Consider the following 26,903-nt stretch of genomic DNA (forward strand, 5'->3'; position numbering starts at 1 on the left):
TATTTTCTCAAGAATACAACATCACTCAACCACACTGGATGAAACCTATCGTGCCTAATGAATAATTTTTCAAACTTTTGAGAGACAGTTCCAAACTGTGTTCAGAAGAGCATTGGTCATTTTAAAGCCGACAACAGAGAGCAAATCATCTTCAAATTTTCATTAGGGTGAGTTCCATTCATCAGTGGCAAAAACTGATGAAGGCTGACAAGGCAAAAACTGTTTTGCCATTCATCAGTGGCAAAAACTGTGAAGGCTGACAAGGACCTATTAGTAAAATAAAGTTTGGAAAATATGAGACTTGCAAGAAAAGCTCATCTAGAAAAATATCAGCAGCCACTATATGGGCATGAAACCCCAGGACCTTGTGGTTTCTGTTCAAGAGACAAAAAAGTCAGCTGGATATTCTCCAAACCAAAACCCACATGCATGAGAAATTTAAGGTACAAAACAGTTTAAATAAATCTTCGTAATAGAGTTCACTTTTGTAGAGTCCTGTCTCAGCTGATCACACTCCAAGTGCTTTAAAAGCAGCATGGGGGAAAGAAACTATAGCAGAAGGGCTAAAATTCACGTTCTTCTCTAAGCTGCTGCAACTGATCCTACAACCAAATGGATACTTCCATCTTCAGGTAATATACACATTCCCTACAAATACTGAAACTCCCATTGGCTAGTTTGCTTAAACAACACAAGAAGCATGAATTATTTAAGTATGACTTACTAGACATGGAATTAAAACATTTATTGTGATAATTTTCAGATTTGTGACTTGCATTCCATTTCACTGAGTGCCTGATAGTACATTATGAGGCAAAGGAAGCATGCTCCAAACAGTATTTTTCTTCTAGCATTCTTTACTTTCTACAGCAAGACTTTCCACCTCATAAGGAATCACTAAACACTCCTTACTTGAGTAAGAACCAACAATCAATGTTGCACATGGCATTCCAGATGACAAGTCATCAGTTTTCTAATGGCAAGTTTTCAATATTGTTTCACTTTGCAATCTAAGACAGTGTGTCAATAAAACTGTAGTAGATTAAATTTTCTCTTTTCAACACATATGCCTTTGAATTTATCCAGCATTTGAGGGTAGTTTGTGTTGAGTTATCCCTGGCAGGCAGCTAAGCACCACCCAGATGGTTGATCACTCCCTCCTCGGTGGGAGGAAAGAAGAGAATTGGAAGGACAAAAGAAAGAAACTCTCAAGGAAAGAAAAAAGACAATTTAAAAAGTGATGGAACAAATTTTCCTGGTGATTGAGAAGCATCAAGTGAAGCTTACTTGAAAGTAAACTACCATTTACTTCATAACCCCAGACTGTTAATAAGATGCATAAAATTCCAAAGTGTTCAGATACATTCAGCAACCAACCATTGGCATAGGCTAAAAATAAACTCACTTTCTGCTGCATGTTTGATACAACATGGGAGGTTTTAATTGTATTTTTGATTAGTAAAACCTAATCATGGTAGATCAGGTGCATAATTAAAAAAAAGAAACTGGTTTATTCAGCTGCCTGAACAACCCTTCTCTGAACTTTCCTTATACTTGACAGGTGAAACTGGTAGGGCAGCTCAAATGCCTGCAGAAATTCAGTGCTTACTACTCAGAAAGCTTGAGGCACAAACTCACAGCATAAACTACAGAAAGCAAGATGCAAATCTGAACTCAAAAGAAATGAATCAAGCACCAGATTTAAAAACAGAATATTTGAAGGATCCCAGTTGTGCATGCATGATGAATTAATTTATGCTAAGAATTTACATAGAATAAAAATAGCATGTTCTTCTAGTCTTCATGACTGCAGAGAAGATCACATGATTGCCTGCCTAATTAAAAAGGCAGATGTAATAAACCCAGGTGTGACAAGAGTGAGACACTTAAGAACTGGCCCATGCACAGCATTCTCAGTGCTGTTTAGCTCCTTTAACTCTTAAACATACATATTGTCACTTTTAAAAACTCAGTCTCACATTCACATTTTAAGAACTTCCATGAACTTTCCAACAGACGTTTAACTATGAGAAGCATATGAAGCATACCAACACAAAACCAAGTGAAAAAGCTTTACTGGTCCCAATTTATGCTGAGTTTTTGCACAAAGCACCTCTAATTACTCTTAAACTTCAGAATAAAGCAAAACAAAGAACAACCAAAACCCATACATTATTCTGAAATTTAACATAGAAAAAAGGGTAACTTATTTTGTGACCTGAAGAATTACTTTTGGTTTAGAAGCTACCATCGAATTTTTTTGACCTTGTAATAGGTGATAATACACAATGATTTGATCCTATCAAGAATCTGCAGACAACTGAAATATTTGGAGGCCACCAAGCTTTCCCAAAACATATACAACATCTGGTTTTTTTTGTTCCCCATTGCTTCACTGTCCCCACTCAGACCACTATAGACAGATACAGAATTCAAACTAAGCAAATCCACTCCTTACTCATGCTGACAGAGATGGCACTGGAGCTGAGCGAGGATTTTTTATAAATGCAACTGGGGAGGGCAGTGAAGACTCCTTACCACCCTCACTCCACCAAGAAGGCCAGAAGACATGAAGGGAACATTTACTTTGGAAGCTGGTAATGTGCAGAAGGCAGCAACAGACCACAGAGATGAAGCACAAGACCTATCATCACCTGATGCCTTTCTAATGCCCATCACTCCTTACACTTAAACACTGTTTTCCTGTAACTTTCTATGCCCCCTATTATCATTCAGGAGAGCTCATTTGCTTTCAGACTGTTTTTCCCCCACTCCAAGTACTTGTCCAGAAGGGATTTCCTGGGTAATCAAATCATTCAGGGCTGCTATTCCTCAATTGTATGATCTTGTTCATAAAGTACTTGAGTTAGAAGCCCTCTTACTGCAGTCTCTTCTTTCCTAGAATTCTCTCATTCTTTTTTTTCACTAGGACTTCACTACAACATCAAAGACATCTTAATATTGTTCCTCTGCAGAGTCATAACCAGTTTTAGCTACTTGTTTTTATAATAGGCCCATGTTAAATGGCTTTTCTCAGAAGCCCTTCTTTCACTTAGAATAAAGTAGCCAACACAGAACATGATTACTCACACTCCACATAACCACGCCCAAGGAATTTTAACCACAAGACACAAATTTCTAGTATTCATAGCATACATTTAATGGAGGCTGAAGAGAGGACTTCCAAACAGAAAACACTTAAGCTCATAAAATTCCTGAGTGACAAATAGCTCAAATTTGGAAGACAACCCATGGAAAATATCATACATGCCTGACCTATTCTTGTGCTCTTTCACTGTGACAAAGAGATACTCCAGATATGTCCACAAAATATTAACTCTGTTATATGTTTCAGAAAACTTTCCTTCAAGAGAGGAAACCTCACCTGATGGGCCATGGGAGAACTGTCTAAACATTCTTGCTAGTGCCTTAAGGTCTACAGTGAGCAAACAATCTAATTGGAGAAATCTCTAAATAATTTTAACTATTTTGTCAGCTTTCACAGAGCAAAAATCAGAACTGTTCTTGCAATTGGAAATGGAGGTTTTTTTCCCTATTCCAAACCTGTCAGTTAAAATTGATGGACAAAAGATACTGTACCCATGTCCTCAATAATCATTCCCCCAGCCCTCAAAGAAAAAAATTAGGGGAAAAAAATAAGTCACACTTGAAGCAATCCCACAAAATGCTTAGATTTTGCCCTACATGCAAATACCATATTCCTGTATTCCTTATACTCTTAGAAAACTTTTTATGCTAATTGCCCAAACTCCTTAATTTTAAACTTTTTCAATGTCTTCTTCCACTTACATAAACCTGAAGTTATCCTATTTGCCCTGTACCTCTGCATCAGTTGATAATCACCATCTCAACAACCAGGTATGTGTCTACTTCTGTTCATTTGCATGAGCACTCTCTTATGTCTCCTTTCTTTGTACACTCATTCAATCATACAATTTGGAAAAAAAATCCTAATCCACTCCACAACTAAGAATGCCAAGGCTGCGTTCCCCGCTGGCTCCATTCATTCCCTCAAAAATCTCACCAGTAAATATCATCTACTTCCATTTAAGACTACCTCCCTTCCACCAAAACCAAGTTTTAGCATGTAACATAATCTCTCAGACTCCTGGCAACCAGCAGGAGATCAGAGTTTTTATACTTTCCTTCCACCTCCAAAAGCTCTCCCTTAATTAGGTGATTTGTTACGATGCACACCACAGATATTTAGATTCCTAACCCAAACAAGCTTGAAACTAGTATTTCCCAAAATCCTGCCAGTGCTTGGATAAGCCTCATCAACTTGTTCTATAAAACAATTTTTCATCTCAGGTAGACTTGCACCATCTTCCATTTTTATGACTTCAGCATCCTTCTCTCTGGCCTAGAACAAAATGAACGAACCCACCCGCACAGACTTATCTGAGTGACATTTGTGTGGAATGCTTCTCCAAAGGATGTGTGACTTGCCAGCTGAACAAAGCCAATAAGGAAAGAAGTACACATGTTTCTCTCTCTGCATTATAGGGGATAAAATTACTCCAGCACAGAGAAGAAAAAAACAATCTGTTGTTTCTTCTAGGAGGTTGTTCACAGAAAGAAACTTCTCTTCATCCCTTTCCAGGACCAGGACAAGGAAAACAATCTTTTATTTCTGACACTACTTATTCATTGATTCCCCTCCAGCTAACCAAGCCAACTATTTATTTTTGCTTTCAAAAAAAAAGTTACTTTTGAACCCTGTCCTGCTGCCAGCTGAATCAAAATGCTGACTTCAAATGATCAGCAGCACCAGGCTCTGACACAGACCCATCAGGCTTTCAGACAAGCACCTTCACACCTTAGGGAAAAGGTTTGTCCAACCTCTGCCTTATCATGACACACACAAAGAAACTTCCCCTTTAGCTACACTACCTCAGCACCACAATCACTTACACTGAACACCATGGTCTCATTTCTTTGTACTCCACCAGTTTCCTTAAATTATATTTTGAACTGGAGTCACCTCCAACAGATGTATTTGCTTGATCCTACACAAACAATAACACATAGAGAACGCTCAACTAACAAGGCAGTTGCTAGTCAAAAATGTAAGATATGCAAGCAACTCCCCCCCCCATTTCCTGCATTTTTAGTAGCTCTAAACAAATAGCAGAAGGCTGTTGTAGTACTTGGAGCTGCTTCAGAGTGATCAAAGAAAAAATAACGCGGTTGGTTCTCCATTACCAACTCAATTCCAATCACTTTAGGTCAGTTTAAGAAATGTCATGGCATTCCCAGACTCCTTGGAATCTGACAACATTTCTCCTCTCCTGAAGTGAACTGGAAATAGAGACTGAAATTATTATTGTGATATTAACAATATTTTCTTTCAGAAGTAGATATTAATTGAAAGCAATTTAGGTTGAGGTGGGGAGGAGATTGCTGCAACACTGCAACTTCAACAGTACCTCCCCCAGCCACCTGCTTGACTGTAGAACACATCAGCCTTGTTTTAACAGCCAAATAGAATGGGAACTAGGGCAAAGGGAAGGCTCTGATGGCAGGTACCACATATTTTCACAAGGAAGCTCCTTCCTGCTTCAACCTATCACAAGCCACCCTGTATACTTGAGCATCCTGAACTAACATCCCAGCTACATAAGCAAATGGCTCAGTTAATGGGCACAAGTGAGACACAATCAGTCTGATTTAAAAGCCAAAGGTTATGAAGAAAGACAAATGCGTGCAACACTTCTCAATCCACTGAGAGAATGAAGGAAGCAGTCTCAATGTTCACTGAAAAATGCTAGTAACCCATCATCTGACTGCTGGCTATTAAAACTGCAATGTGGATCACAGAATCTTATATTATGGCACCCAAAACTGCACACAGTTCTCAAGGTGAGGCCCCACTTGAATAGAGGAGGAGAATCACCTCTCCCAGCTAATTAGTGATGCTGTGCTTGATGCACCCTAGGATTCAGTAAGCTGCTGCAGTTCCTTCTGGATTGTGATTGCTCCTGGCATTTCCTTAGTTTCCAGCAGACTACATGTAGGGTCAATAAATACTGAAAACAAAGGAATTGCATTGAGAGTTGCCATACAAGAAATTCCTGACTTTCTCAATAAAATGACCACTGGTTCAAGTTTCAGAGAAATAAACTTCAGCTCCAAGGCCAATAACCCTCATACTCAAGAGCTCCTATAAGCACCATTAAGCTCTAAACTAGAGATACTTTACGAGTATACAAAAAGAAAATAAGAAAACAAAGTTCAGCTTCAGTAACACAACTTGATCCAAGCTGTGTAAAACTAAAATAAAAAGAACCAAAGCAAGCTGGGAACTAGTGGCAGAGCTGGACCTGTAAGGCAAATAGTGTTAATCCTCCACTAGAAAGCTCGGAACTGAAGCAAGAGCATCTCCCTGACTACACCCAAAGTTAAACCATGTTTGCCTCCCATAGCCCAGAAAGAGCACCTAGTGCTTTGAAAAATAAAACAGGATTGAGGAGGAGGTAAAAAGGGAGAGACAAAGAAGCAGAACAAGAGTATGGCAGATGAGGGGGAAAGAATAACAGTAGAATTACACTATGTGGGTTAGAGGACAGGAGAACACATAGGAGAACAGGTAGTGCACAGAATAGGTAATGCACAGAACAGTGCAGGAAGTTATATGCTGTGATCCTTTACAGGAAAGAAACAAAACCACTTGATGAGCCCCATGACAGGGGCTGCAAATAGCCAGACAGGGTGGGACAGAACATGTGAACAAACCAGCGTCCCTCTAAAATCCAGGACCTTCTCTCCAGATCTCACTCTGTGGGTCGTACCGCATGCTTAGACTTTCCTCAACAGGCAGACAACACCACCTGGCTTTACACTGTACATTCTGCACAGTGGTCACAGGCTACATTAAACTCCCACTCTCTAAGTCAAAACCCAAATATTATTTTCCATCTTCAACAATCTTGAACAATTAAGCAATATTTAAAAAAAAACAAAGGTCAGGTGAAAACAACTGCACTCCAATGCTGTTCCACTACAAGTCTTCTGCTCAGTGAGGTGGGGGAAGGATGAAAGGAAAGTGGCAGGGAAAGGGTGAGCACATGTTCCAACATCCAGAACTACTCAGTTGATGTTTTCTTCTTTTTACCAGCAACTCAAATTCAACAGACAGAAACAATCCAGAGATAGCTGACACCTGACTGACTGCTGCAAAGTGTCCTGGTTTGACATGGACCAGTTCTTGTTCATTCGTTTCCCACCCTCTCTGGAAACACTGCTCCCCTGCTAAATTTGGATTATGTACTACCTTGTAAAAAAAAAAGCCTAGACTATGGCTTGTCAATAATTTCATATATCACAGTTTGCAGTGTATAGTTCTAAAGGACATATTAAGGCTCTTCAGTTAGCAGCTCTTAAGGGATACAAAAAATCCCTTCCCTAGAAGCAAGAAGTGAACTACTCTTCCATGACATCAGGAGTCTTTGAAAAATTGTCAGAACTGATAAACACCAGGTTTCAAGCAGTCTATGGGCACACTTCTTGAGCCCTCTAATTGCAACTATGTCCTTCCCCTAATCAGCTCCCTACACAAGACCTGAAAGTATCATCATGGTGTCCACACAAACGCTCACCACCGTGAGAGGGGAGGAAAAAGCAAAAGAAAAAAAAAAAACCCAAGCAATTCTGCATAGCCCTCCTAAGCTGCAAGAGGCTGCTTCTTGCTCTAAAGCATTCAATGCTTCTAGTAACTCTGAAAATAGAAAATACTTCCTCCATCCTGCCCTGTTAAACTAATCAATAGTTTTGAATAAGACAAGATATAGAGCTTATTGTCCCTTTCTAACTATCATAAAATGGTAAAATACTATTTATCCAATAAAACTGATTTGAGAAAATATTTCTTGAGGTATCATCATAGTTACAAAACTCCTTTTAAGTTCTGTATTCTATATTATTGCTATAATGGACTTTTTTGAGTAAACCCTTTCAAAAACATTCGACATATCAAAACAACTGACTGCGGCAGAGCACGGTGATCATGACACTTCTGACCTCCACCCAGGTATATTTCAGCTCTTAAATTAACTTTTACATACAGAGGGAGAGAGATACAGGAAATATTGAGGTTACAAGTATGTGAATAGAAACTGACTCACCACAGTCCTTTGCTTGTTGGGCAGGAAGACTCTAACAATGGGCTTCTGTGGAGACTTAGGGTTATTCCGTGACATATCAGCAGGGTTTTGATAAACTGAAAGGGATGAAGGTGCTACAGAGAGGCTAGAGGAGGAAGATGATGCAACTGTGTCTGTTGAAGCTGAACTGGAGACAGAGAAATCAGTTCCATTCCCCATGGATTCCAGTAACTGCTGTTCTCTCTGCTGTAGAGCATCAAGCTTGCTGGTGTACTCTTCATAGGCCTGTGAAGGAACAGCAGCTGTTTTAATCATGTAGTAGCCTCAGACAAAAACAGAAATCTAAATTCAGAACAAATGTGAAACAAAACACTTCCTAAACTAACACAAATTTCCCAAGAATATGAACAAAATGGTCTGGTCAAATTTTTCAGGATACAATGAAGAACATAATGTTAAACCTTCTGAACCAACAAGTAATGTTTAAACAAATTAAATAAAAAAAGGATTGAAGAAATCTTGAGTTACGGTTTCAAAGCACCTGCACTGAAGATTCTAACTCACGACCACTTAAAAAAAGACAGAAGTCTTTAACCAATATTGTCAGCTGCAATGCTGAATTACTGTGCTCCAGATAAATTTATCATTCTGTTGGAATGACAGTTAAATAGTTCTAATGCAATAATTAAGAGAAAGCTCAAACCTGCTTTTTATCATCCATATCTGACTCCTCACTGTTCACAATTCTTCACCTCTGGCACTATCCTTTCATATCAAATAGTACAAAAAATGTTTTTCTGTTAGAACACAACATATTTTGCCCATTTCAAAGCCATCCATAAACATGCAAAATGTGATCCTTTGAAAGTTTTTTAACATCTTTTCAGCATGTTTACACAAAACCCGCTTATACAGATCAAGTTTTTTAAGCAAACAAAAACAATTTGCCCATTAAATTTTAATAAATGTAGTCAAGTTAAACATTATTTCCAAGATCTATAAAACAAATATATAATCAGTATAGATTTTTCTTTAAAGTTTGTTACGCACAACTTTGTAACAAGACAATTTTGATTGATGTCAAATACTAGAACCATTTCTTCAGTATATAAATTAGCAGAATATCTTCAAAAGCCTGAATCAGTTAAGCAAGGTGTGTTTCACACCACAGAAGAATTTAGACCTTTAGACCTTTAAAGAAAAGAAGAAACAAAGACCTTCCAAACCTAACATGTAAGCAGTAGAGAATGGAATTTTCTACCTTCCTCTATAGCAAGAGCAAGATCCATACCAGTATGCATAAATTCTTCAGTGATATTTTCCAGTATTTTTATACAGAAGAAAAATACTTTTTGCTTCTTGGTTTTTTTTTTTTGGTTTTTAATTACTTATTTTACCTGCCTTCCTACTTTTTTGTTTATGACTGTTGCTAATTAAAGTTACAGGAGAGCTGAACTGACCAAATGGTCTGCAGCATCTACGTGTGGAAAAAGATAAATAAAGAGAAAAAAACAACCAACTTTTAGTAGTGCAGCCACAAGTACTACATTTGATTAGGAATTTATTTCCCCAGGTTAAATGTGCAGGCTCATCTAATCCATAAGAAAGCTTAGCATCCTCCCAGGATGGAGATGAACATCACAGTTGCAAATTCTAAATTTTATGGGTTCCACTTCTGATAAACATAGGTTAGTTGCAAGAAACTGAGAATTATTTAATATTTCTTTTAAAAACTGAGGATGTCTAGCATTTCACAAATAGACCCCAAACTCTGAGACTTAAATCCAAAACATTTTCACTCTAACTCAATTGTACTGTCAAAAGTAAATTGAAAGATTACCCAACCGTAAATAATGGCATTTTTTGGCTGTAGAATAACACATGTGTCTCTCCTACTTCCAGGATCAACTCTGCATGGAAACTTGAGTAAAAGCTCCATGTGTCAAGAATTATTTTCAGTAAACAAAAATTAGGAAACATAAACTGTTACCATTTCACCAATACTGTTCTAAATACTTACTTCCCTTTCTCATGAACATTGCAAAATATTATTCAAACACACGCAACATTACATTGCTTCTGGACGCTCCTGGGTTCAGTTCCTTCACAAAATTATACACAACTTTCAAAATACTCAATCCTACAATGTTTACATTGGCAGCTTAATCTGTCACTAATGCAAACCAAAGTCAAATGATTTATCTTAAGAGAATAAACAATGAGTATGGAAGGCTAGGAGCTGCAGCTGGCTTTGGGTTCTATACCACTGATTTCTGCAAAAAGCTCTATATTTTTTCTGAGAACAAAAGCTCTCAAGTACCATGCAGTTATTGGGTGTCATAGCAGAAGATCCCACAGTAAAACATAAAGGAACTAGAAATGCATTGCTAGACTTTAAAAACATTTTTCTCTTAAAAAAAAAAAATCCTCTTATACAAAAGGAGCTACAGTACATGCAGCAGAAACAGAATATCTCCAATAAATTTTCATTTCACAAAGCTTAAGTACTTTGGGGAAATAAAGTTTCATCTGATAATTAGCACCAATAGACCTTACAAAGACAACAGCACCAAGTCAAGACAAAATTATTCTACAGAGTTAAATTCAAAGATAACATCAGCAAAGCTGACCTATGGCAAGTATTTCTAGCTAAAAGAAAGATCATGTTGCAGATTTGGCCTATCTACTACTGAACTGACCAGCAGCACAGCCACTTTAGCAGACAAGCATCAACAGCTACACAAGCCTTCAAGTCCATCAAGGTTCACTTGGTCAACTGTGAGGTTGATTTCTACCACGTTTTTCAAAAACAAACTAAAAAGATTAAAATTAAGTCTGTACAGAATCAGTAACACGAAAAATATTAAGACGAATATTCAAACAAATAATTAAATTGAGGATTCTAAAGGCATTTCAGAAGGAAGAGTTAAGGAAATCTAGACTGCAATCCAATCAGTTTATATATTCCCATTAAGAAGTGAGTAATGTTCTACATAAAACTTAAATCTTGCTTGATACAGAATAGAAGAGAGAAAAAAAAGGGTCAGAAAATATCTGCAGAAGTCATCTAGTCCTAACACACATTTAGCACAGAAATAACTTTCAAGTTCAATGAGGTTGCTCAGGGCTTTGCCAAAGAAAGCTTTGCACGTCTTGAAAGATGGAGAGCCCACAACCCATGGGCAGCCAGTTCCAGAGCTCAAAGCCCACAGCCATGATGAAGAATTGTCTCTTATGAAATGAACTGGATGCTCACAATCTTGACACTGCCCCTTCCCTGTTTGCTGCGCATGTTTGGGAAGAGTGAGCCTCTCTTTATGCTGAAAGAGCCCACAGATTCCTCCTGAAGCTTCTCTTCCTCATGCTGAACACCACCCCAATGCAGCCACACAACTAATGAGTGGATGGGTGCCCCTTCATTTGCTGCTGCAGATCAGTGTGCAGTTTGCTGCTGGTATTGTGAGCACGGGTTTTATTATTGACAGCTCAGATTGCTCCCAACTTGGTGTGAATTTACAAAGTTTCATTTCACAAAGTATATATTTGAAAAGTTGAATATTAGATTAAAATCTGCACAATTTGTCTATCTACACATAATCCTATGGCTATCAAAAACAGAACAAAAAGTGAATTTGAATTATATTGCATATCAGTATATTTGCACATCATATAATAGTCTCATATCCCTGAGACTTCAACTAAGTAAAATGCATCAAGGCCTCCTGATAAGCTGCAAAGTCCAACTAAAGCATTACAAAATGGCATGTTTATATTCCTTCTGCACACATGCCAAAATACAACTGCTGTCTTATTCTGCTGTATATATTCTGCAGTTTTAACTGTTGTATATACTCAGGAGCTGCAGCCTTAACTCTTAAATGTTGTCTTACTTCTTAACCTACTGACAAAATAAAAACTGACCTCAGAAATCGACAGAATTTGAAAGATGTTATGCAGATGTGCCAAAAGAGTTCTGTTGGTGAGGACAAAGGATTTTCTCAAAAATATGCATTTCTTTTCTTACATATAATTTATCCTATATTTGAAATTTGTTTTCTTGGGCCATGACTAGGCTACACATTCTAGTGAAATCATCTAAGGAAATAAAAAGCAACAAGCTAATTTTTCTTTTAAATTAATCTGTAAGAAACCCAAGTAGCAAGATATGATTTCTCCTTCTCTCTGCCCCCTACTACATCTGGTTAGAACACAAGCCCAAACTCAAGCATTTAACTGTTTTTGCCATGCCATCTCTTCCTCAATCAACCTTAGGTAATATCCACATATTGCAAGACCCAAAAGCCTAGACTACAGGTTCCAGGTTTTTGAAACTGAGATTGTGTTTCTATTTAAAATATGTCTGACCTTTTAGGCTGTTGATCAAACGCAAATCCCACTATGTTAAATGGGAGCTGAAGATAGACAGTAACATACGTCACAATTTCTTCATTTAGTAAGAGTCCTAAATCTGTACTTAGTCTAACTTTAGACACTCCAGATTTGGTCCAACATATTTGAACAGCATCTGTTAGGAGGCTGGTAAAAACCAATCTGAAATTCCCCAGAGGGCCACCAGGTTTCCCAATGTCTATATGCAGCGTTAGCGTTTTCCTGGAATCCCACAGTCTGGAACAATCTGAGATTCATCACCAAGATCTATTTTAGACTTTATCTCCATGCTGTTGCAATAAGCATACTTCAGATCAGCAAAGAGGTAATCTTCTTTAATTAACTAATTTGACCTCCTGCATGGATTCCTCAGTTATACAGGAATAAGAAATTAAATACCCTCCTGACATTCAATAGCCAAACTCTCAAGACTGAGAGCAGCAATGCCTCTGAATAAAACACATTCAGGCAAAGAGAAAGCCAAGAAAAAAATAAAAATCACAGTAGCTGGGGGCAAACATACCTCTACCCCCACAATTCTCAATTTAAACTGCTTCCAAGAGTAGGAGTAAGAAAGAAAATGATTCCTTCAAGACACTATTAGAAAGCTGACCGAGTCCTAAAACTTATTTTGATACCACTGTAATTCTATACATTTGCATGCTGCTTCATTTTGTGTGGAGTCCAAATCCAATAAACAAAACCAAACCAACACAAACAGACCCGGCAGCTCACTCTTGGACCGTTAACCGAAGTAACCAACAGGTCCAGAATGCAACCCCTTCCCAGACAACAATTTACACACAAACGGGCCAATACTGTTTCAGTTCTTACAAGTAAGTAAGGTAGGTAATACTGTACACGTGACTATGGGGCAAAAAGAACACGAGAGTTGGGGAGTTTAAATAGGTAAGGCCTCCCTCAACATTCACTAAGAGTCTACAAAGGCTAACAAATCTGATTAAGTCATTTAAGCACGATCCCTCCCTTCTAAGTTTGAGCTGAGTGCTTTTGGCCAGCCTGTGTCTGTGCAACCCACTCCATTTTGTACACAACAGTTGTTACCAATACACAGACCTTTACTCTCCCTGATTCAGCTTATCCTTTTCAGCAGTACTTTGTTGGCAGAGACAAAAGAAATAGAAATTTTTATGCATATCCTAAAGAATACACAACTGCATATTTTAACCAGTTTTGCTAAGTGAATCCTAGGTTTTCCAGTATCATAATAGCAGCCTTCTTTGCAGTAAATATTTCCAATATTTACAATGCTTAGAAAAACCCTTAGGAAAAGGGTTTTTCCATGGTGAGTCACAAACTATGTATTTTGGGAAACAGCACTTCAAGGACTGATATAACGCAGCAAGAAATTATGTGGGAAGACAAAAATCATTGATGTTTTCAGCTACTGAGATAAAGAGTGCTTCCAAAAAGTGTGGTAAAGCCTACTGAGAAGCTCCTGCAGCCTTTTTTCCAGGAGAAAATAGAAATACAATTAGTATTTCTATATCTACTGAGTCAAGCAGTTATTTAAAATATTTGGAACACCTCTCCTATGAAGACAGGGTGAGAGAGATGAGGTTCTTCAGCTTGGAGAAGGCTCCAGGCAGATCTTACAGCACCTAAATGGACCCTACAGGAAAACTGGAGTGGGGCTTTTTACATGGGCATGTAGTGACAGAACAAGGGGGAACGGCTTTAAATTGAAAGAGGGTGTGTTTAGATTAACTATTAGGAAGAAATTGTGAGGAATTGTTCCATTGCATGGAACAGGTCGCCCAGAGAAACTGAGGACACCCCATCCCTGTTCTAGGTCAGGCTAGATGGGGCTTGGAACAGGTTGGTCTACTGAAAGGTTCCCAGCCCATGTCAGGTGAGGTTGGAACCTGATGATCTCTAAGGTTGCTTTCCATCCAAACCATTCTGTGGTTTAACAGTGATTTCAAGGGGTCTGTTTGAGCTGAGGTCACATGCAGCAATGGGAAAAATTAAAAGCCAAGATTATATAAGAAGGAAATTTGGCTACATGCCATTTTTGGATTTTAATACAGTCATTGCTTACTAGGTTTATTCTTTCTTCCAGACAGAACAAACAGAAAAGCTTTTCTTACCATCACATTAGAGAACATTGACAAGATTCCCAAAGCGATTACTAATTATAATGATTAGAAGAAAATTGTGTGATTAATGACAAATGTTCTTTTCTTTCTTTTGTACATTTTGTTTCCTCCCCCTGTACCTTAGACACATACTCAGAAGTCTCTCTACAGCTTTGGTCTCCCTCCTGAGCCCTAATTTTCCTGCTCAGGGAGGAGGAAGCAACTTGCTGCTCTCCAGCTTCACGCTATGTTTTCCACCCAGGCTTCCACACTCTGCTCTACTCCCCCTGCTGCACACTGACCTTCATAAGACCATTACTGAGGAGTGATGGATCAAGGCAGGGACATACCCCGAAATCCAAGTATCCCTTCTTGCAGGAACAATTAAATATATGCTGAATTCAACACAGCACAAGTCAATCACTTTTAATATTTCAAGAAAAGCATTTCTCTTTCGTAGTCAGTTGATGAAACCTGAAATGATGGCTGCAGCAACAGCTGTCAGTTTTAAAGTTCTTTTGACGTAAAATGCATTGACACCCTCTCCTGAATTTGGGAAAAAAATTAAATCTGAGAAGGGTGAAAATTTTGTCTTCACTCTCAGATGAACTCAGAAACAAAAGCTTTTATTTCTTGAGCAACAGTAACTAAGGCATAAATTCCTTTTTATTTTTAAGTGACATGTATGTTTTATATTCAATGCACAAATAACTTTATTATAACCTTTGCAAGCTCAATTTTCATATTTATTTTCTGGCTGAATTCTTCACTTTTCTCACAAGCTTCTGCTCCCCCCAACCCCTCCCTTCACTTTTAACTGAAAAGGCAATGCTGTCACCAGGTTCAACCACAACTTCATTTGACAGGTCTTCAGAGGCAGCTCCAACACAGACCAGGAGCCAGAGTACATGGTGCTGCAAGTTCTGTGAACATGAGCAGGTAGTGAGAAGTATAGTAAATTAAAGATGTAAAGCCAGGCAGGAGTACAAAAGAACCAAACAATCTATGATACTGAAAATCTACACACTGGAAGATGGATGGATAGCTGTCAAACTTGTCGGAAGAATAAAAATAGCCATAGTTTTGCAGGAAGCATTACAATAAAATGAGATATTTACATCTAGTGAAAGGCAATATGGGTGTAAGCAAAAGTGTTAATTTGGAAATGCTTACCTAGCATTTAGTTTTGGCTAATTTAGACTTTTGCTAAAAGAAGAAAACATGCTTGCAACCTCAAGAGATGATCAAGAGACACAATCTATTCTCTTAAGGTGTCCTTAAGAGTCACCCACATTTTACGGAAGATGAAAGAGGTCGGAGGAGAAGGATTTTAACACAGGCTGAGGGATGAAGGGATTGAGAGCAACCCTGCAGAACAGGTACTGGTGAATGGCAAGTTGGACATGAGCTGGCACTCACTGACCAGAAAGCCAACCATATCTTGGGCTGCATCAAAAGCAGTGTGGCCAGCAGGTCAAGGGAGGTGATTCTGCCCCTCTTGTGGCACCTCACTGGAGTGCTGCACCCAGCTCTGGGCTCTCAATGCAAGAGGACATTGATCTGTTGGACAGGGTACAAAGGAAGGTGACAAAGAGGATGAGAGGGCTGGAGCACCTCACCTATGAAAACAGACTGAGAGAGCTGGAGTTGTTCAGCCTGTAATAGTTAAAGGGCCTTTTGATATTTAAAGTATCTATCAGAAAGATGGGGACAGACTTTTTGGTAGGCCTGCTGTTACAGGACAAGGGCTGATGGTTTTAAACTAAAAGAGGGCAGATCCAGACTAGACACAAGAAAGAAAAGTTTTATGATGAGGGTGGTAAAACACTGGCACAGGTTGCCCAGAGAGGTGGTGGATGCCCCATCCCTAGAAACATTCAAGGCCAGGTTGGATGGGGCTCTGAGCAGCATAATCTAGTTGAAGATGCCCCTGCTCGTTGCAGGTGGGGTTAAACTGGACAACGTTTAAAGATCCTTTCTAACCCAACCCATTCTATGAATCTAAGGCAACAAAGGGAAAGTTGATGCAGTTCAAGAAAAACACCAGCAAAATTATTCATACAGATTCTGGGTAAAAGCAGGACTATATTACAGCCTGAAATGAGTCTTTGGCAAAGCAATAAAAATAGAAAGATCAGATGATGATGAATGGAACCTAAGCTCCATTACCTTCCCACCCAAGTGTTGTGGTAAGACTACACAGACCACATCTAGACCTACTCACAGACTGCAAGTAAGAGCTTAAGGGGAAAGAGGAGCCTTCCACAGAAGTCAGCGATGACACCCTCAAGTTCTGATGACAGAACTTGAGCCCCAGACCCAGTACCACACACTAACTCTGTACATGAGAAGTCTGCTATTTCTAACACATCAGACAGACATCTTTTTATTTGTATCAAAACCACTATGTTTTCTTAGTTCTGCATTTGCTAGAGGCAAACTTGTTTTTTCACACTTTAACACATTACATTCAAAACTTTTTACATATAGCTTTGTTCTTCTGTACCACAACCAGAGTTTTTCTGGCCCTTTCTATGACAAGTGATGGAATACAGGAAGTCAAAACATGAGCTCTAGCAGTGACAGGTTAGATACGGATAAACTGCTGCCAAGTAAATGCTGAGAACAGAAAGCAAGCCCTGTCTTGACCAAACCAAAAGGTGGGAAAGGCACAGAAAGGACACACTAGACAGCTGCTGCTGGACTGAAATTAACAGACAAAGGTAGAGAGTAATCTTGCTTCTAACTGTATCTGGCATTCAGCAACCGATTTCTTCTATTTTTTCTTTCACACTTTAGTTCTACCACAGGAAGTCTACACACTATACAAATTACTGGTTTGCAGGATAAATTACTGGTTTGCAGCATTTAATCCTGCTCACCTTGATAAATGCATCTGAGGATGATCCAATCTATGCTAGTGACCATTCAAATAAAAAGCTCCTTTTCTCTCTCATCTTCTAGTTCTTGGCTCACAGCTGTGAACTCTTTCCCTTCCCTAATCTTAACCACAGCTCTGCAGCTCACTGACTTCGTCATGATCAGGTTTAAACTACTACCTGGATGGTAAAGTAATCCAACAAAACCAGGGTATTTTCCTTACAGGTTAGTGACTGGCCATGGCTTAGTCACTGCCAGTACTGCATGTACCTGAACAAAGGAAGCTGAGGAACTGCATAGCAAAGAGCTGGGCAGAACAAGCTTTTCATTGCAGCCACGGTGTGCTCTTTCCACAGGACTGTCTTATGGGAAAACAACTGCAAAAGCACAGTGTCAGCCCCTTTCACCTTCCACCCAACGGCTTGTGGCTCCCTACTCAGTACCAGCACTACTGTCCCAAGACATGTTGGTGATCCAGTGGAACTCCATGCAGCAGAGGAACACCCTGCTCTGCCTCACGGGGCTGCCCTACGACCCTGATGAGCCAGAGCTGGAGCTTCATCTCAGTGGCACATGGATCCATTCAACTTGCAAATCTGCTTTCAGATTCATGATTTGTGGTCACCTGCTATTTCAGACTTACTCTTCATACTGTCATAGTAATTTCCTATTTAGTACCTATTTATGACTGCAAATGCTCTTTTTCCTATCAATGACCTACAAAATAAACACACAGCTTCCAGTAATGTATCTTGGTTTTAGTTTCAATAAAAGCAAGCGATAAATAGCTGAACTAACAACTTCCCTACCTTAAATCCAGATTATAGATGTACACATATAGACTAAGTTCATTAGTGTTGCAGTATGATACACAGTCTAATGAAACCCACTTGCATGTGGCAATAATAAATCCAAACATATGGAATGAACCGGTCCTTGTGAAAACAGAGGTGTGCTTGAATGTAGCAGAGTGGATAAAACAGTGATAGCACTGATTCAATACTCCCATTTCACATTAGCAATAAGTAAAGCAACTACTCAAGGGCCTCATTTGACCTTAACTGATCAGGACGTAATGTCAACATTTGTATAATCAACCTAGTGCCCTGCTCTGACATATTAAGATAAAAGCTAGAAGTACCTCAAATAATGAGATCTTTATTTTTAATTATCCAGTACCTTTAGGCAGCAATTGCAAATAAAAGGACTAGAAAAGAAATCTGGTTGACCTCCAGTTATTTCAATACTTGAGGGAAGCACAAAAAGGGCAAGTTTGAAGCACATGATGCCCCTTCAATTCCTAATAGAGGTAACTTTTGCATGCAGCTCTTTAAGCTCTTAATGGCCCTATGTCAATGCAACTCTATGAATCTGGAGAGATGAAAAAATATAGACAATGAATTTGTAGTTAGCTTACAAATTCAATATGGCTTAAAAATTTTCCTCCACCCCACAATTTTATCTATTTCTGTAAGAAGTCCCTTTCTACTAATGCAATTTTTTGGATTATATGTGACCATTTTTCAAAGACAAAAAAAGGGAAGTCAACTGCTTTAAAGGCAAAGTTAGCCTTACAAAATGTTTTCATGTGTATATATTTGCTTTAACACAGCACAACTTTCCTCATTATAAACACAACCTTCTCTCCCCTGCCCCCTACGAAGAGGCCTGACATTTCTATTGCACCAACATTATTATTATGCCACTGATCTTCCCTTACTGAATCCCAGGAATCCCAAAGAGTTCCTTTCTATCTCTTAGAAGAGAGCTCAGTTTGTAATGCACAAGGAGAACATACCCTTTTAATACAGGTATTCTCAGTTTTAACCTCAGATACTTCACATAAAATAACACAACACTAATCTAACCACCTTTGTTTGAATGTAAACTTACCTCTAAATATATTGAAGGTGGGTTATGCTCTCCTCCAAATTTGTCTAGCAGTGCTTCTATATGTTCTTGTGTCAATTTAATCATCTGTTTGATGTTCCACACCTAGAACAGAAAATTAATATTTTTTAATTCATTAAAGGAAGCCTACAGAATCTGTCCTAGAACAAAACAAGAATCTCTCAATATTTAGTAAGAGAAGTCCATAATAAAAATTTTAATTATGAATAAACAAGTGCAAAAGGCTATCCTGTTCATCCAGTGTCAGTAATAGTTTACTTCTGAAATAAACAGGAAAAACTTACATTTGGTCTTAAAATTCAGGACCCATTGAACAAACAACTTCTAAGAATGGTTTGTTTTTCTTGTTAATCAATCATGTTAAGTATTTTCCTTGCAAGACTTTTCAAACCAATTTCTAGAGTATCAAAAAATTTAGTGAAGGAGCTTTTCTATTAAACCTTAGCAACGTGTGTTAACAATACTCAGAAACCCATACCTAGAGTTCTATTTACATGGCAATAGGATCTCATGATTTTAAAGAGCATTTTCTATGTCTCAACATCTATCTAACATATTCAGTCTACCCTGCAAGCTACAGACCTTGGACATGACCTGAAAAAGACATTTACCTCCTGTGCACAGAGATGACCTACAACATTGTACTGTGAAGCCGCTCATGCTGCTACTCATTCTTCACAACTGGAAAGAGTTCACTTTAGGACTTGGACACTACTGCAGGTGAACAGTATCATGAATCTGAATTTATACCTAAATAGGCAGCAAAGCATAAAATGAGCCTTTAAATAATGCTACACTGATGTAAGAAGCAAGTCCAAGCAAAATCAGAAATTTAGAGCAGAGAATAAGGGAGGAAGAGAGGAGAATTGCTCCTTCATACATACTGTTAATCTGACTACTTATCAGAAAAAAAATTATTCAATCAGTTTTTTAGAGCCATACTCTAAAAAACATCCCCAGGGCGCTTCTTCCAAAGACAGTTAAAAGATTCCTGTTACCTTTTCCAGTCTCTTTTCTAATTCATGGATTGTAATATGTAACACAGCCTCAAGATCAGGTCTCAATGTACAAATTGTGACAACCTACCTCTGCAAAAAAACCCCATACAAATAATTTCATATTCTAAAGTAGGCACCAATAATTAGATGGATCCATGATGGATCAAAACAAGTTTTAATATGTAAATTGAGAAGCTCACAAACAAACAAACTCTAAAATAATGAACTTGCACTTTGCACATCACCTTATTTAGCCATTCTATTTCTAGATATCAGTTGTCTGCCAGCGATTTCCTGAAGTAAACTAATGATTGATTCACTTCTAGCCCAATTTTTTGAACAGATACCAGAACAAGAACTTCATCAAGAAGCTGCAGTTGAGCAAAAATAGTTTCCTCAGGAACAAGCAAACCAAACTACAAAGAGTGAGAGTGGGGGGATACCAAAGAATGTGCTACTCAAGTATTCTGTATGTAAATTCCCTTGAGGCAATGGTGGGAGTCAACTTGCTTCTCAACTTGCAGTCATTTATGAGCGAACCAAGGACTGCCAACCAGCAGCAAAGAGAGGGTTTTCTGTATTTGGTTAGTTTTCTCCAAGATGGCAAGAACTAGTTGTATAGTTGGTGAAAAGAACAAGCATGAATCAACACCATATCAATTAACCTGTTCAATATAAGGCTTAGAACATTTGCTTACCTTGTAATTTGCAACATGCATTGATAACCTGGGCTGTATTTACTGAGAATTCTTGGCAATCTTAGCAATTATCTCAGGATTACCTCCAGAAACAGGTTTATTAGTACTTAAGGGAATGCCTATTATTTGGTTATTCTGGCAATTCTACATAGCAAAGGTTTTCCTCATGTAAATGAACAATTTACTACACTTAACTGCCTGGCAATGAGGAAGGTGAAGAGGAAAGATTCTTGGCTGACAAAGCAAGACAGGATTGCAGGAGAATTTGAGGCTGGAAGGGAACTCTTTAGGACATCTGATCCAAGCTCCTCTTCAAGCAAGATGCCCAAGACCGTGTCCAGATGTTTTTTAAGTATCTCCAAGGATGGAGAGTCCACAGCCTCCCTAAGGCTATGCCAGCGCTCAGTCACCCTCACAGTAAAAATGTTTCCTGATGTTCAGAAGGAACCCTCTGAATTTCATTTTGTGTCCACTGCCTCTTTTCCTGTCACCAAGCACTGCTGAAGACAGCCTGGCTCCATTTTCCATCTGCCCATCATCTTTGTGGGCCCTTCATGGGACAGTCTAGCCAGCACAGCTCTTCCCTCCACTACAGCCACGTTTATCCTGTACAGGGGAGCCTGAACTGGACACAGCACTTCAGGTGAGGCCTCACCAGTGCCATAGAGAAGGAGCCCCTGCCACGTGAATTTCCAAATACTCTTTTTTCAATATCAATAATGAGTAACTTTCCTGCTCATATTATTTTCTATTTTGTGTCCATAAGCAGAACCTTTGCTTTTCTTTTCTCTTAGAGTAAAGATACCAAATAACAAATGTAACACGACCAGCAACATGCACAATGGAAGCATGTAATTTTGGAAATGCTAGCAAGAGAATCAAACAGCCTCCAACAAGGGCAGAGATCTTCCTCCAAAGTTAGTATCATGACAAGTGGAACCCAACTAATTTAGGCTGCGTAGCAAAATTGTGGGTGCCCCATACCTGACAATGTTCAAGGCCCGGTCAGACAGGGCTTTGAGCAACCTGGTCTAGTGGAAGATTCCCTGTCCATGACAGGGCAGTTGAAGCAAGATGATCTTTAAGGTCTCTTCCAACCCAAATCATTCTGTGATTCTAAGACTGATGAAAAAATTTTAAACTTGCTGCCAGCTACCAGCCTACAATAAAAATAGCTTCACCTGAAGAAGCTGAAACTACAGTCTAATGGAAGACAAAATTTCTCAGAGGAACCAAAAACACTGCCATGAATTACCTAGTATGTATCTGTGCAGGAAACCAAGAGACTTTCCACAAGTGAACCCTACAGGCAAACTTACTATGAATTCCATAACCTTAGAAAGGTTCCTTATAGATTTAGAAGATTTAAAAGTACACTGAAGGGAGAAGGAAATTTATCAAAGTCAGCCATAGCAACAAATAATTACTTGTTGCTCATAGAAATGGAAAAGCTATTTTGTGTGCCATATTCATCAAGTCTTCTGACAGATGAGAACTTTCACAAATCTAGTATTGACTAGCATATTCTAGCCCAAGAACACATATTCTAGCACAAGAACACATATGCCATAACAAATTTCCAAGCTTCACAATCGCCTTTTAAGTGGCAATTTGTACTGCTATTTACTTAGAGCAAATTTACCTTCTGGCTTCCCAGATCTGGGAATATACTAAGACAGAGTTTTTTGTGATCCAGAGCAATTCTCAAGTATGTGGCTTGAGAATGAACCCTTGTGCAGGCACACTGCATCCTACTATGCAGGATCAGTTGCTACTTCAATTCAATTGAAGGAACTCAAGACTTTTCCTCACTGGAACCCAGAACAAGTGACCTCACGTGACTCAGAAAAGCCTGCTGCTGCCCAGTACAGCACCCACAGCTTTTGCCTCACCAAAACTCCACCATCCCTGTTGCCTTTTCACAGCCAGCAGAGCCAGCAACTTCAACCTGTGTTTCCTCCTTGCAGACTTGCTTATTCAAACAACTCAGCTTAGTTTGTGTCATGAGCACAGCCCAGCCTTGCAGACCTTGAGGCAAGACAGAGCCCCATCTTGGTTGTGCAGAACACCCGGGAACACTTAAGTTCTTCAGAATTACATCTCTGGAGCTCAGCAGCACTCACAGATACAAAAGTTTCTTTAAGCTGTCCAAATAAAACCCAAATGTGCAAAAATGGCCTAAAAAGGGTCTCACTGCCCATAAGCACATACATTCCAAGACAACACCAAAGAATTGCCTAACAACAGAGACACCAAAAACATGTCATATGGAATCCTTTTATCAATCAGTTCCAGACCAAAGAGCTTGTTCCTACACCGCAAAATAAATCCAAGTTTTTAAAGATTAAAGTAAACCCTTTCTCCACTCTTCATTCACACTTTTTTAGAAGTAAAATAAAACTACCTGAAAGTTATTAAGAAAAAACAGATATATTTTTTTCTTATTCTTATGAGCACTCCACAATATTTATGAAATCCACACCTGTAGGAAAACATAAAACCACAATTATCAAGTATGCCAGCCTCAGAGACAGTTGCTGGAAATCTAAATGCATTTTGAAGTAAACCTGCAGTGCATCCAGTACCGCCCACATGCAAGTCTGGTCCCTTTCCAGAGGAAACAGAATGGGGATTTGAGACACTGTTTAAACCATAGTTCCATGAAAAAGTAATGAATCCTTTACAGCTTGGATAACCATATCATTTTTCCAAAAAAAGCATCAAATAAATGTTTCTGGCCTATCTTGTAGCATTAGGTTAAGGTTATTCTCTATCACAAGAGATTAGATTTGATTCTCCTTTTAGTGCTGCTGACACAAGTAAGCTGACGCAGGCTAACATAGACACAGGCAGCCAGACAACTGGAAATATTCCAGATATACTGGAATATATCAACTTGAATCTGCCTATTGTGGATAATTGTGCATTAATTTTGCAAATAAGCATTCCCTTGCAATGCAATAAAGACGATGACCTATTTCAAGCCAGAGGCAAGTCAGATACAGTAGAAGCCTAAATCCATTCTATTCAGGGAAGACTATGGCTGCACAGACCACAGAGTATGTTGAGTTGGAAGGTACCCACAAGGATCATTGAGTCCAACTCCCAGTCCTGTGTAGGATCATCCCCAGGAGTTACACCAGGAGCCTGTTCCAGTGGCCCTGAGGAAAGGAATTACAGCACCAACCCAGAGAGAGCTCAAGAAGCCTTTGGACAATAATTTCAGGTACACACAAGGTTAAGCCACAAAGTTATTTTGCATCCTTCGCTGCTTGTCAAAATGTGCAGTAAAGCAAACCTATCTTCATACTTTCTGCACCTGGCATCACTATTCAAATCTTGCAGAACATCCCAACTCTAAGCTGTATGATTCATACTTGGTAGAAGACACTGAAAGTTCAAATCTATTCTGTAAGAAAAATGCATTATTTGTCCAGGAACAGTATGTCCTGCATTTGGATTATCATACTTGGTGATGACAGAGAATACTCTCATAGAACCAACAGTGTAATTAAATAATAAAACAACCAAGAAATTAAGCATTTCATTTGGAAACTGCTTCATAAAGAGGACAAAATCATCAATACCTATCTAATACTATTCCAATCAGTCCTTTTAGGCTTCTTTCTTACACCATCAATTCAATTCTTTGGTCCCCTGAGCAAGGATCCACTTTGTCAGAAAACACTATAGAAAGCTGTCATATATGAGATTGCCTTTAGCTGGACTAACATATCGACTAACTTGAAAGTGAGATGCTTGGGTGAAAGATAGGCAAGAGGACATAGGAATGGGGTTAATATCAGGGCAGCCCACAAAACCATTTGTATAGTATGATGCAGAATATGTGGGTTTGAGTTTCTATGCTGACAATCACTGTTGCCTCTTTATTGCACTTTGGAACCTCCTTCAGCTACTTTCCCCCCTCACTCATCTCAGTCCCAGTCCTCTTCTTAACTCTCATTAAGCTTGCTTCTCATTTCCTGCAGGCACGTGCCGAAACAAGCACACACAGTGGGATGGAGAGTCCTTGCCTTCTTCCAATACTCCAGGCTAAAGCTCCTCTCTGTTTCTCTGGAAGCTTCTCACAAGTTGTGCATTCACTGTGGTAATTTTTCCACTTCCCCTACTCTCCTGGCTCTTCATGCTTACCATATTTTCAACAGTGTAGTTAAAGTTCATATTAAATGAGTGTGACAAATACCAACAGCTGAAACCCTTCACTTTATTGAAAACCAGCCTGCAATGGCTTTCACATGAGAGTTTACGCAAGTGATACGGAGGTCAACATCAAGCTTGCCTTTCCTAGTTCATACTGCCCAACTTTTTTAACCTCAGCAAACTGTTTTTATAGGTTTGCTGAGATTATATAATTTTATATAATTTTTCTTTATAGGTCCTTTAAAATGTCCGAGATAGCCAACAATGGAACACTGTCAAAGTCTGTATGTAGGCAGTTCAAAATGAGTCAGTAAAATTTACAACCACAGACTAATAAGTAAGTTACAGACAACAATATCCACAGAAGTACCTGTAGCCAAGAGAAAAAGGACCTGTTATCTCTCTTTTTCCACAAAAGCCTATGAATGTATCTTTCTAGACTCATGAGAAATGGCCTTCGGGAAAATGTACAAGACTACATTTAGGAAGGAAAATCCTGAAGAAGAGGTGAAACATTTTCAGTACCACTCTGTCTGACAACTAGGATCATAACTAGGTCAATTAATACAGTAATGTGATCAGTGAGCATCTGTTGTAAGCACAGCAGTTAATTAAACATTAAAAAGGCTTCAAGATGAAAATCTATTTTCCATTTAACAGGTAGCAATTTTTATGAAGGAAAGACTAACTTGTAACTAGCAGTGTTGGTTCCAGCAGCATCTGACACTGCTCCTGTTGAACAAAATCATCTCAACCAAAACCAAACACCCAACAACTTCCACCCTTCTCCAAAAAACTAGGCAACATCTGACTAAGTTAACACTCAGGTATCAAAGTACCATCTTTAAAGAGTTCACAGCAGAAACTATCTCTCATTTCTTTGCAAACCTCGGTTGCAACTGAGAGTATGTCTTTTGCTTTCATCAGTTCTAAATGCAAACTCAATTGCTCATCATTCAGCTCTACTCTTAAAGCCAAATAAACAGTCTTTCAGTCTGACAGGCCTTTGCCCCTTAAGTTGTCTCCTCTTTAACAAAGGAATTCAGACTTCAAATGCTCCTTACATCTTACAAGTGTTTAAAAATATATTTTTAAATAAATTCAAAAACTGTAAAGGATAAAGCTCAGAGAAGTCTATTCTCATAATATAACCAAGCAGTTTCTCTGCAAGACTGAAGCCACCCAAGAGCCTTAGGCACTGACTGCTCTGCAGTTCACACCAGCAAGGATGGTTGGTGCAATTACCACATTGTCCTTGGCTATTTACCCCTGCTCTCTTCCTTACTCTTTCTCCATAACTTAAACCTTCGGCTGAACCCTTTCCGTATGCTAAACAATGAAAAATTGTTCTTTTTGTCAAGGTTAGCTTTCTGCCAGTCTACTGTGCTTAAAACAGCTTGGCAAAGCACCCTGTGATCATCTCAGCTGGTGAAAAAGTCACCTTTCCTCTCTACAGCTCACACTTAGATGGATTCAGGCTACCATGAAGCAGCAACCTTCCTGTTTAGGTTTCAATTCTCTTTCATTCTCCCACTTTTTCCATCACCTGCCATCTTTACTGCTTGCTGCTAAGTAGAATTTGCCTCCAAGCACTATAAAAAGGAAAGTTAACAAATGTTCTCTACCACAGCAGAACAGCAGTGT

At 38.9% G+C, this 26,903-nt stretch overlaps 1 protein-coding gene across 1 annotated transcript in view; it reads right to left on the minus strand.

Annotated features, from left to right (window-relative positions):
* The window catches only part of BRAF (B-Raf proto-oncogene, serine/threonine kinase), an 83,124-nt gene that overhangs the window by 47,496 nt on the left and 8,725 nt on the right, over positions 1-26,903 (minus strand). The window contains 2 exon segments of the mRNA XM_030237720.2: positions 8,145-8,408; positions 19,385-19,486. Coding sequence (XP_030093580.2) covers positions 8,145-8,408; positions 19,385-19,486 — 366 coding nt within the window.

Source organism: Serinus canaria, chromosome 1A (genome assembly GCF_022539315.1).
Source record: "Serinus canaria isolate serCan28SL12 chromosome 1A, serCan2020, whole genome shotgun sequence".
Classification (NCBI taxonomy): domain Eukaryota; kingdom Metazoa; phylum Chordata; class Aves; order Passeriformes; family Fringillidae; genus Serinus; species Serinus canaria.